The sequence below is a fragment of the Hippocampus zosterae genome, chromosome 2, assembly GCF_025434085.1.
Source record: "Hippocampus zosterae strain Florida chromosome 2, ASM2543408v3, whole genome shotgun sequence".
NCBI classification, from domain to species: Eukaryota; Metazoa; Chordata; class Actinopteri; order Syngnathiformes; family Syngnathidae; genus Hippocampus; species Hippocampus zosterae.
This window is the reverse complement of record NC_067452.1, coordinates 39,682,978-39,695,163: the sequence shown is the minus strand read 5'-3', so window position 1 is coordinate 39,695,163 and position 12,186 is coordinate 39,682,978. Positions and strand designations below refer to the sequence as shown.

At 43.9% G+C, this 12,186-nt stretch overlaps 2 protein-coding genes across 3 annotated transcripts in view; both read right to left on the bottom strand.

Moving 5' to 3' along the window:
- Positions 1-908, bottom strand: part of LOC127596508 (ATP-binding cassette sub-family C member 4-like) — a 31,928-nt gene extending 31,020 nt beyond the window's left edge. Inside the window, exon 1 of the mRNA XM_052059157.1 lies at positions 703-908. Coding sequence (XP_051915117.1) covers positions 703-779 — 77 coding nt within the window. The 5' untranslated portion in view covers positions 780-908. The remainder of the gene's footprint in view (positions 1-702) is intronic.
- A 4,016-nt stretch (positions 909-4,924) lies between these two features.
- timmdc1 (translocase of inner mitochondrial membrane domain containing 1) lies at positions 4,925-12,129 on the bottom strand. Of its 2 annotated transcripts, XM_052059292.1 has the most exons (8): positions 11,946-12,128; positions 9,367-9,713; positions 8,276-8,441; positions 7,708-7,796; positions 7,501-7,568; positions 7,291-7,369; positions 5,531-5,641; positions 4,925-5,452 (listed from the first exon to the last, which is right to left on the bottom strand). In XM_052059292.1, the coding sequence occupies exons 2-8, from the start codon at positions 9,675-9,677 to the stop codon at positions 5,305-5,307; spliced, it is 972 nt and encodes a 323-aa protein (XP_051915252.1). In that variant the 5' UTR covers positions 9,678-9,713; positions 11,946-12,128; the 3' UTR covers positions 4,925-5,304. The 2 variants fall into 2 exon arrangements, with proteins under 2 accessions (XP_051915252.1, XP_051915253.1); XM_052059293.1 differs by lacking the exons at positions 7,291-7,369; positions 7,501-7,568 and having other exon boundaries at positions 11,946-12,129.
- Between the last annotated feature and the right edge of the window lie 57 nt (positions 12,130-12,186).

Sequence of the window (12,186 nt, the reverse complement as noted above, 5' to 3'; positions counted from 1 at the left end):
TGGAATTTAGTTTCTAAGATCAAGTGACACAAAACCTTTTTTTTTTTATGGAGCGAACACTTCACGCCCATTAAGGCCAAAATACTGGTGGGATTGTTTTAACATTTTCTGAGACTGATGTGGGGATGAGTGTGTGCATGTGAATGTGGGTCATGATTTAGAGCAGTTTTTTTTTTACATGAACTGCCCTTTGGCTTTTTTTTTTTCATTAAGCGTTTTATACTGACCCCTATACGGGAAGCCCAGAAAACTAAACTGGGGGTACAATTTTAGTAACCTGTTATTAGACTGAGAACACAGAATAGTAAAATGGGGGAACAGGTGAGGAAATGTTTTCCCCTCATACCCTGGGACCCGTAGAGCGAGAGCATTTTCCTAAACCGCTGGGCCAACGAGTTCATTACGCGCCGTTCGTAACATCGAAACGGCGGCGTAAGTCGAGAGCATCGAACAGGACCCGTGTTTACTTCTGCATGTGGGGTGACGCGATTCCATTTATCGTTGCAATGCAGGAATAAAAACGCACAGCTCAAAGAATGGCATGAAGAAAATGAGAATGTAACTTCAATGAGGGGGGGGGGGGGCAACTGTTAACTCCATGCTATTTAGAGGAAACGAAGCACTGCAATATTCTATTACATCTACCGCGTGTTCACAAATTGACAACGACCGGGAGCGGGTGCTGTCACGACGCTGACTTACCACAAGAAAAGCTGTGAAAATACTCCCGCTTTTGCCAGAGGATTGGGTTTCGGGATTTTCGCTTTCTCCGGGAACATTTTCCAACGTTGCAAAACTCTTGAGTGTTCTTACTGCGGCGGCGTGCTCATAAGACACGCCACAGACACGTGTTGTTTGGGGGCATCAAGTAAAACGGAAACTTCATCAGCTTTTCGCTGAGTCTTTTCATCTCGAGTCGCTTCCTTTGGCCGAAAACATTCATGTTGAGTTAAAAGGGAAACTAATCGGCTAATTCTTTGATAGTCTACTGTGAATTGTAATCAAAAGTTATTAATATAAGTGTTTTCATATCGGCGGGTAACGGTGAGGAACACGTGAAGGCAGCACGTGAAACACACCTCTCTCTGAAACTGCGTCGAACTACATTCATGCTACTTGTATGTATTATGGAGAGTTTCCCAGTGAATATCAACGATATCATATTTACAAATACAGTACACAACAGTGTGGGATGGCGAATTAGCTTTTGAATGACACGAACGGCGTCCAGGTGATGAAGTTTCCTTCACGTGTTCCACAAAACACGTCACGTGACCATGTCACAAACTGGGTGCTTGTTTGATAGGATAGCGCCACCCAATGGATGCGGATAACATTATTATTATTATTATTATTAAATTACGCTTTGATTTTAAAAAATGATTTAAACAGGTAATACGACAAATTTTAGAAATTGACGTCTTCCTCCCACATTTTTTGACCATTTAAAACCATTCAAAGGCTCACGTTCCACGTTCCATTGTTTTCACAGAAGAAGGAATTTGCTGGTTATTGATTGATTTAAAATGGTGGTCGGGTCACGATTCTCTTTCTGTACTTTTCTTTCGCCGCACGCGCTCTCATTTCAACTCTGTAACCTTTTGATAAAGAACTTGTCCGTGATGGTCCATACACACATTTATGGTTCAAATTGATTCAACTTGGAGACTTTGAAACATAAATGTCAGTAACGCAGGCAACCAAAGTCCTACGTTCAAAGTTTTTGACGTGTAAGCAGTGGCGGGCTGTGCATTTCAACCTTAGGCCTTCAGTGACGTCACGTACTGTACATTAGGCTCGTTAAGCAGCACTTAATTTCAGGAGCATTTAAAACCATCAAGTATGCATTCACAATTAAGAGCAGGGAACTAAAGTTACAGATATTGTAAAAAATAACAAGATTTAAAAATTACTAAGTAAAATGCCACCCAAATTACGCTGTGTGATCATAAACAAGTTTCAATGTCGCAGTTTTACATAAGACACCAACCACACAATAACAAAACCAACTATTCTTTGAAAATAAAATTAACACATCATTTGCATTTTGAGAATAGGCCATACAAGAGCAAATAACTGAAAATGTTGAGCAGCTGAGATTGAACGAATTTTAGTGCACAAAGCTGACTACAATGCGCCATTCATAATAAGTTGCAGGTGAGCTGATTTATTTGATACATTTTTGGTATCTTTGTCATTTTATTTCGTGACCATTAATACTAACAATATAAAATAACAAGAAGATATGTAAAATGAAATTCATTTACTCACCAATACAGTGCCTGTTCACTGAGGTGCAGATCTCTGCGAGTGTCCCCAAACGTTTTTAAACGCACCGAAGCTTGTAAGTGCCCGGCCGTGCTCTGATGTTTCCTTGCTGCCTTGGTAAAACAACTTAAATTGGTAAATCCAGTAGAAGGTCCGTCTTGAAAATGGTGTGGAAAGTAGTCCTGCAACCAGATCAACCTCTTTTCCTTCGGCCATTTTGGGTCAAAATGCAGCAACAGCTCCCTCTAGCAGGCGCTAATCCAATCACCGAACGTCCAGTGTCGACGTAAACCCTTCTAGCTGGCCCTGGTACGCAGACTCATGATCTGATTGGCTATTGCAAGCTGACCGTGCCCGTTCATTTACAGCACACAGGGGGCTGCTCTGTTTAATCTGAAGGCCCCAAGCAAGTTTAGCTTACCTGGCAACACAAGCTATCTGAAATATGATTGGTTAAAAACTCTACCATAATAAGTTATTTATCGAGTGGTTTTCAATATTATTTAAAATAACATTGAAAGCCACTCGAATAAGTGGAAATAATATGATGTAAAGAATACAGAGAATAATTTTGTTGACATATTTATGAAAATAAAATAAATTAATTTTTTTATTTAATTTTGTGAGAATGTTTAGGCCAGCAGAGAAGGCCTTGCTGGCCCTGACGGAACGCCACCGCATGTAAGTAACATGTAACTTGGACAAATTCATGAAAACGTACATTATGTGAGCCATGTGAAGATTTCCTTTCTTGCTTTTTTTTTAAACTTAAATTACACAGCTAAAGCGACCAGTTTAGCATATATGCTAACAGAGCTAGCATGTACTCTTGAGTGAAGAGTCGTCACCAAAAACCCTACCCTGTGACTGTACAGTACTGCAAATCACTTATGTGCCCTGCTATATTAGCGTTTGGTCAGTTTTTCAAAAATAGTGGGAACCAAATTGTTCTCCTGTTCTCGTATCGGGTATTTATTAGCGTGCAAATCATGAGTGGAGATGGTCTGGATGAGGGTGGAATTATGTAAAGCAGGTCGTCGGTACACTGTAGCAACATGGCTCTCTTACAGACACATTTATTTATGTTTTATTTATTTTATTTTTTAGAAATAAGGCTGATCAAAAACATTTACTTGCTTTATTCCAAACTTGGTGGTTTTGCAGGAACTCGCAGAGCCAGCTATTCTCAGACAAGCATTTAAAAAGGAAAGTTTACATACAATATGGTCCCTTTAAGTAAAGTGATACATGTGGTATTAAGGCTCAGAATGGACCTGTTTTTTTTTAAACCAAAAAAAAACTATTTCACTCACAATAGCAAAACGACAGTGAGCAAAATAGTTTGTTTGGGTGTTCACAACATCACGTTGAAATTGAACAGTCTGTCTCTCTCCGAGTGTGAGGATGACACTGTTAGTGTGTGTGTGTGCGAGCACGTGCGTGAGAGCGACGGGACTTAATAACCAACAATTTGTAAATGATTCATAAAACAGTATCAAAACGTATCGTTTGCGAGATTAACCTTTGAGCCACTTCAACATTCAATGAGTATTTCAGCTCTTAACTCATTCACTCCCAAAGACGTTTATAAACGTCATTTCAGACTTGGTCCAGGATTGGCTGCTACTGAATGAGTTAAGGAGCCAAAAATGGATGCCGTTAAAAAAAAGTGTTGAATAACATCTATATTTTTCTTCTCGACACGAGGTCTAACATACAAGGCCAAACCACATTCTGCGAGTTTCACAATAATGTGGCTTTGTTGTTGTAACAGAGTGCCAGTATGATAGTGATAACCGTACAGAGACCTTTAAGCAGGGTTTATTTCAATTCGAGCAGTGAAGTAACACGTCACATGAAAAATATAAGAATACTCACAGGCATATAAATACATATATGCCTGTGAGTATATATATATATATATATATATATATATATATAATAAATATATATATTCTCTAGGGCAGTCCAAAGTCCAATGTCCAAAGTCCGGCCCGCGGGCCAAATCCGGCCCGCGGTCGAATTTCATCCGGCCCTCGGCCCCTGTCATGAAATCAGTGCCGTCTGGCCCGCAGGTTGGGCGCAATGGAACACGTGTTGCATTGACTGAGGTCTCGTAGACTGGTGAGTGATGTTTCATAGAGTACTGCTTCCCTCTAGTGGCTAAATGAGTAATAGCATTCACTAAATGAGTAATAGCATTTAGACACTAGAGGGCATCACTCACGAGTTAACAAGACATCACTCCGTGTTTATATTGACTGATATGTCATATTTCAAATGGTCCTTGCAGTTGTGGATATGTGTATTGCTTGTTCATTTCCCCGTTGTTCGAGTCAAAGGTTTTGTGACTATTGAAAAGTCATGGTGATACATTTTATGTTTCAAATCAATCCATTTGCACTCGGGAGACTTCTGTTTAAGAAAAAGTCAAGTGAATAAGCAGTTGCATGTGATATACCTGTTTCAAATGAACCAAAAGAAATTCTTAAGATTGTTGAAATTAAAATAAAAATGGAAATGTGAAAATGACTGGCTTACTAAAATTTGCTGAACAATATTGTTGTTCAATGTAAAGAATGTCAGCCAAGGTCGGCCCCCCGACATTTTACCACATAAAATCCGGCCCCCTTGGCAAAAAGTTTGGACACCCCTGCTCTAGGGAAAATGACAATTACAGCATCTTACTGAATCAGAAGCGCTCGTCTTCGTTTGTCTGACTGACTGTATTATCCTACCTCCCAGTGGACAAGGCGGGCACAACATACAAAGGGGGTGTGGCATTAATGGCATTCATTTAAAAGGGAAAAGATAAGATAAGATAAGATATCCTTTATTTGTCCCACCGTACAGTATTCAGCTTTCCAATTTCTCACTTGATCTTAGAGACGGATATATTTTTTAAACCTGGATGATGAAAGGTTTCAGTTCCTCCGGACTTCAAATGAGATGGACGGGTCAAGTCCAATCATGACCAAATTTCTCCTCAGCATGACGTGAAATCCCACAGTGTCTGTCACTTAGCGGGCGGCAGGGTCATCGGGTGCCGGCCTCCCGCACCGCATCATTCTGCGGTAAACTGAGGAGCTCCTGGATCCTCTTCAAGTCCCGTTTCGTCGCCTCTGGCTGCGAGCCCTCGCTCAGGTCGCCTATCAACTCATCTGTCAGGTCAAGCCGTGCCTTCCTGGTGATCGACGAGTTAAAAAAAAAAAATAAAGGCATGGCTGAGCCGTCTTTGTGACAGTTATAGGGTGTAACTCACCACTCTGCAAGTTTGTTTTCGTAAGTCTCTCTGCGCTCTCGGCGCCTCCTCTCTCGGGGGCTTTCTCCTGTCAGCGAGTGCATGCTGATGATCACAGCGCCCGTAGGAATCCTACAAATACAATTCATTGATACTTGGATGATTGTGCTGGCCAATTGGAGTGGGTTGGGGGGGGGGGTATAGAGGCCATTTTGTTTGCCAATAATGATATACCACAATATTACTGTATTTGTATTTGACCATACATGATGACTGCTTAGCTTTCCTTACTTTATTCTGAGGCAACATGAAACGGAATTGTATCAAATGAGAAATGCTTCCAGCAGTCCTACTGCTGCTACCGTTTATAAAATCATCAAATGTAAACAGGAGCAAAGTGGCCCTTTTATTTTTTTTTGTTGCACAAATGCAAATAAAAATTTAAGAGGCATGAGGAATAATGTTTCTGGCAGAAATTGATTAAAATTTTTTTTTTTTTAAAAGAACATCTCTACTGTAATTTTGAGCACAATTATTTCGGAGATGACAAAAATCACAACTGAGGCCGCTAATCACATTTGTAATATGACATGCATTCAACAAACTTTTTTTTCTGAATCGCTTCTCCTCAATATTAATTTACTTTCAATCTCAGAGGCCACTCCTCCCAGCGGACGTACGGACGTACGGACCATTTCTTGTTTAGCTGTGAGTGGAATACCGTCTTATATCCATTTTTTCTCTCCCGACGTTTCTTAAATTGCCCGCTACTTTGCCCGTCTACGTTTGATCAACTTCACTTTTACGGCGAGACTTCTACAACGTGATTCTCAGTCGCCCAAGCACTTGTGATCCTGGGTCTTCCTTTTGATGGCATTAAATTAGCTGGACAATTACCGTCCAGTCTTCAGCTCAGTTAATTATTTAATCAACTGAGTTAACTGATTAACTCAGTTAACTCAGTTAATCAGTTATTAATCGTGATTAACTCAGTTAACTGAGATAATGAGTTAACTGAGTTAATCGGTTAACTCAGTTAATCAGTTAATGAGTTAACTGAGTTAATCAGTTAACTCAGTTAATCAGTTAATGAGTTAAGAGCAAACCCCGCAACATGATTAACAGGCAGTCGTCAAAGTTTGTTGCGAAACTTGCAATCGCTAGCGAGCCGTTGCAGCGTCTCGCCCTCAACCTGCCGAGTCTGCAGGTGACGTAAGCGGGCCAAATTCGGCTTTGGGAGACGGTCTGCGCCGTTGAATTCAGCTTCTTGGTCTAAAACCGCCGTTCCCGTGGGAAACGCTCCTCCACTTCGATTGGTGTGGGCGCGGCGCCTCACGCATCCGCGTGGACATCAATCGTACTTTTGCGTGCTCGGCGAGAGGGAAAGCTGAAGCGAACGGGCGCAAGTGAAGCATTCGTCCTCATCAGGATTTTAAGGAGAGGAAAGGCCGGGATAACGGAGATGGTCGAAAGAAGAGGGGGCGGGGGGGGGGGGGGGGTGGCAGCTGCTGCCTTGGCCGGCCTCTCCGCTCTATTAGCCAAGGCACAGGACTGCCGCGTGCACATGAGCGCCTCTGGCAGCCAGCGCGGGGTTGAGGACACGGCTTGGGGACGGAGGGGGGAACTCAGCTGGGGCGCAGAGGGTTGCTGGAAGGGCCGCAGCTGGCCGCCAGAGTGCTCGTTTCTCTCAAGCGCCGTCAACATGCACAACAAACATGCGAGCGTGAGCGCGGAGGTCGTAAGCCGTGGACGGATGCGGGAAAGGACGACGGGCTGCTTACCCGAGCGCTGCTCCGATGATGGTGCCCGCCACCAGGCCTCGCGGGCCCAGGTTGAGTCGGAAAAGACCTCCGGTCACAGCTTGAGCACACGCAATTTTATTTTTATTATTTTAGAGTTTTTTTTCATCATTTGATCATTTAACTAAGAAGACAAAACTTGGCAAACGATACGAACGGTCATCGGGGTAGCATAAGAATCGGCGAACTCACCTCCGGCTGCGGCATAATTGCCGAGGGTGTACTTGTCGCGGTAAACGGACAGACCTGTTGTGACAGAACTGGAGGCAGGATGGCGAGACACAAAATTACAATCGGCTACACTACGTGGTCATCATCTCGAGGAGTTATTGCGACGATGATGTCATCGACACGATGTCATCGACGATGATGTCATCGACACGCATTGTTGCTACTTACTTGAACAAGGAAACGAAAGCGGCGACTCTCCAGCTCCATCGGAGTCCATATCTCACAAAACCTCGGATGGCTGCGTGGTGGACCGAACGCTTATTTGACAAAACGGAAATGATCACGAAATAAATAATTGTGCCGGGGGACTGACGTATATGTTGCAACACAAAAAGAAATACATCTCCAGGACTAAATAGCCCACAGACACTGGCAAAGTCACAGCTCAGTACTTGACTTTTTTTTTGGGGGGGGGGGGGGGGCGACTGGGGGCTCACACTCTGAGTGGCCCCCTAATTAATATTCTCAGAAAAAAAAAGGTTTGCTTGATCTCTGTTTTTGCCAAATAAATGTTCCTCCCAAAATGTGACTTAAAAGTCCAGTGGGACCAATACTACTCCAAGCATAACTTCCAACTCTAAATCCACTTTCAGGACGGTCTGAAAAATCTGGTACAGTACTACTTCAAACAAATCTATCATTTGCGTTTCTTCGAGAACGCTGCGGGATGCTAATGGCCTGCGGTACAAAGTGCAAAAGGCCGCGCGCATTTTGAGCTTTGCGAATGCTAACGTACCACCGCTTCCACGCGACTGGTGTAGAGTTCTGCCTGGCTCAGCTGGATGTAGCGCTGCCTAGCGTGGCGAGCCGCCGGCAGGCCTCCGTAGATCAAGCCCGCCAAGGAGGCGACGAGGCCGCTTTTCACCACGCTGGTCACCTCTTCCGGGTAACCCTGAGTCGCACTGAGGGGATGGCGTACAGGGGGTTAGAGTCCGAGGTCAACGAGACATTCAAAACAAAACAAAAATAAATAAATAGACACTAGTATTTGGACTTTTACTTTAAGAACGATGCGAATGAGCTTTTGTCACACCATAACTGTAAATTCATTCATTCATTCATCTTCCTAACCGCTTGATCCTCACTAGGGTCGCGGGGGGGTGCTGGAGCCTATCCCAGCTGTCTTCGGGCAGTAGGCGGGGGACACCCTGAATCGGTTGCCAGCCAATCGCAGGGCACACAGAGACGAACAACCATTCGCACTCACAATCACACAATTTAGAGTGTTCAATCAGCCTGCCACGCATGATTTTTGGAATGTGGGAGGAAACCGGAGCACCCGGAGAAAACCCACGCAGGCCCGGGGAGAACATGCAAACTCCACACAGGGAGGCCGGAGCTGGAATCGAACCCGGTACCTCTGCACTGTGAAGCCCACGTGCTAACCACTGGACTACCGGGCCGCCACTGTAAATTATTCATTCATTCATTCATTCATCTTCCTAACCGCTTGATCCTCACTAGGGTCGCGGGGGGTGCTGGAGCCTATCCCAGCTGTCTTCGGGCAGTAGGCGGGGGGCAACCCTGAATCGGTTGCCAGCCAATTGCAGGGCACACAGAAACGAACAACCATTCGCACTCACACTCACACCTAGGGACAATTTAGAGTGTTCAATCAACCTGCCATGCATGTTTTTGGACTGTGGGAGGAAACCGGAGCACCCGGAGAAAACCCACGCAGGCCTGGGGAGAACATGCAAACTCCACACAGGGAGGCCGGAGCTGGAATCGAACCCGGTACCTCTGCACTGTGAAGCCGACGTGCTAACCACTGGACTACCGGACCGCCACTGTAAATTAAAAAAGGCAAAAAAAAAAAACACTAACTCTTTTTGAAAGAGATCCTTAATGCGGTCCCAGCCCGTGTCGGGGAATTCTGGCTTGCCTATGTTGCTTGGCAAGGCGCTGGGGTGTGGAGGAGCTACTACGCAGGTGGAGGAGGGAGACGAGGGCATCTGTGCAGGTTGGCCAGAAGACACATCAGCTGCGTGGACCCCAGGGAGCAGGAGGCAGAAGCGAGGACGTCTGGCGCTCTGGCCCGGGCCCTGCGCTGGCCCGGTGCTCAGTGTGCCCCGAGGGGCCGAATCTGCCAGTTGTCTCCGAAGGGTGAAGCCCGTCGTGGGCTGCTGTGGATGCATCACGCTTCAGCTGCCGTCAGAGGCACAAACACATTGCTGAACGGTTAACAGTTGCCGCTGCAGCTTCAACCCCCCCGCCCCCCTCTCCCCCGTGCCCTCGCTTAAAAAACAAACAGCCCGAAGGTGGAAGAAACCCTGGCACGGGCAAGAGAGGCTGTCCAAATAAGCAGATGTCAAGTGGTGCAAGGTCTTGCTTGCGCTCAGCTATGCTATTAATCTTGAGTCTCGACGCGGATTTTCAGTTCACTGGGTAATCATACGCAGTCTGTGTTTGGTTTGTACAGTATTAAATACGGTGATACCAATTAAATATGGTAATATCCGTTTTCTATATCGCTTCATCAGCGGAGCACGTATTGCTGACCAAACAAGGGGGGAAAAAAATTTATCGATTTGTGATAGGGACCAACCCCTGCCGTGAGGAGGAAAAAACTGTGCGCAATTAGCACCCTCACATAAAGGTCTGTAATTCTCATAGATACCACTCGATGACTGTAAAATACTGTAGACTAGTGTTTTTCAAACCCTGTGCCGGTGTGCCGCGAGAAAATATCCAATTTGTATGCCTGTGTGGTCTATCGCCCAGAAGTAATCGTGTAGTACCCTCCCATACCGCTAGGGAGCAGCAACAGCTAGCCAATTGCCTTGTGTTCAGACGAGAGACAAGCAAAATTTGTGACGCATGAAAAAAAATAACATTCAAAAGACAATAAGAAATGAAAGATTATAAAATACTTTTTCCTTTGTGTTTATTTGATTCGAATTCAAGCTGTTATAACGTCATTTTTCAATGTTAAAAAACGGTTATAGTGACAATATTACACGTTAATTGTTAAAATAAGCTTATTTTTTCTTCACATTTTCAGCTAATGGTGTGCCGCAAGATTTTTTTCAATGAAAGAAGTGTGCCTTGGCTCAAAAACGTTTGGAAAAATACTGCTGTAGACAAAGATATGGCCTGAATTGATGTAATTATGACGAAATCACAGGTGTCAAACTCAAGGCCAAGGGGGCCAGATATGACTTGCCACATCATTGTACGTGGCGCGCAAAAGCAAATCAAACACGTCAACTTTTACGATGCTTGCTAAAATCGGTACCAAAATGTCAATTTCTCATATTTAATAAATAATACATTTTATTTATAAGCGCCTTTCAAGACAGCCAAGGACACTTTATAATAACCAAAAACACAAAACAATAAATAAGAGAGATATTGTAAGAATTTTCCTGTTACCAACCCCCTCATGAGAGTACCTTCAACTATAGTTGAATAAACCATTATTATTTACTTCTTTATATTGTTTCACGGGCATAACGACCCTCCGAGGGAAAATTTAATTTAGAACGTGGCTCGCGACAAAAATGAGTTTGACGCCTCTGACTGAAAAGAATTTCCAAACTAGATGCTTGGCAACGAGATGCCACCAGATGGCGACAAAGCATTATCTAATAGGAGCCATGGCTTTGGGCTCAACGACACATTGGCATCTTTTTCAGGTAACAAGTTTATAGTTATCACAGTATAGCAGTCAACTGAATATGAGACAACATTTAAGAGAGCTATAAAATTACATAAAAGGTCCCAGCTAAAAATTTGAGTCGCATTGCTGAAATCGTTGCGTTTTCACTGACGTTAGTGTAATAACTAGTGTTTGCTGTTTAACAAGTGGATGTTCTCCCCCCCGGGGATAGTTAAAATGGTACAACCCAATAGGCAAGGTGCGGCTTGCCATCGTTACCGTGAGTTGCGTTTCATGCTATTAAAACATCAGTCAAATGCCATAATGACTTGTGTCATTAATAACACAAACAGATGTTACCCCGCGCCCCTACGGCGAACAATGATTTTAATCTGAAAACCGCATGAGTATTTATGATTTGAAAGCACCTACGGCAGCGGCGTTACTCGTTTATCCAAAACTTGAATATGTGAGTTACGAGTACTCCTGTAATCCAGATAAGCAACGGGAGAGAAAAAAAATACAAAAACTAGAGAGAATATGCAAGCGTAAATGTAGTTAAAATTATTGATTTATAGTACTGTATATACATTATTGCTGAAGCGCAAATGATTACATTAATGTGGGCACTGTACCTACGTCAGAGAAACTTAGGGGCGAAAACCGTGGCCATTTATAAAAATACAATCGAAATACTGCAATGTATTGAATGAAAGCGTACGCATGACTACCAGGTGTCTTAAGTGTTGGATCACGTTAGACACGAGCAGCTAACGTCTTGGTTAGCTTCGAAAATGTGACTTACCTCGAATACATTAAGACTCCAGTAACTTGGAGGGGTGGGGGTGGGTGGATCGAGGCCCGTTTTAATTCATTGGCGTTACTGCTACGACATATCCCGGTGCGAATTTATTCTATTAACATCGTCCTTGCTCCTTCGCGACCCCTCAACTTTGGCTTCTTCTTTTGACATTTACGCGGAGTTGACAAATGTGCACTATAGCTCATTACCGCCACCAACTGGATGTATCTGGATTGAGCGAAGC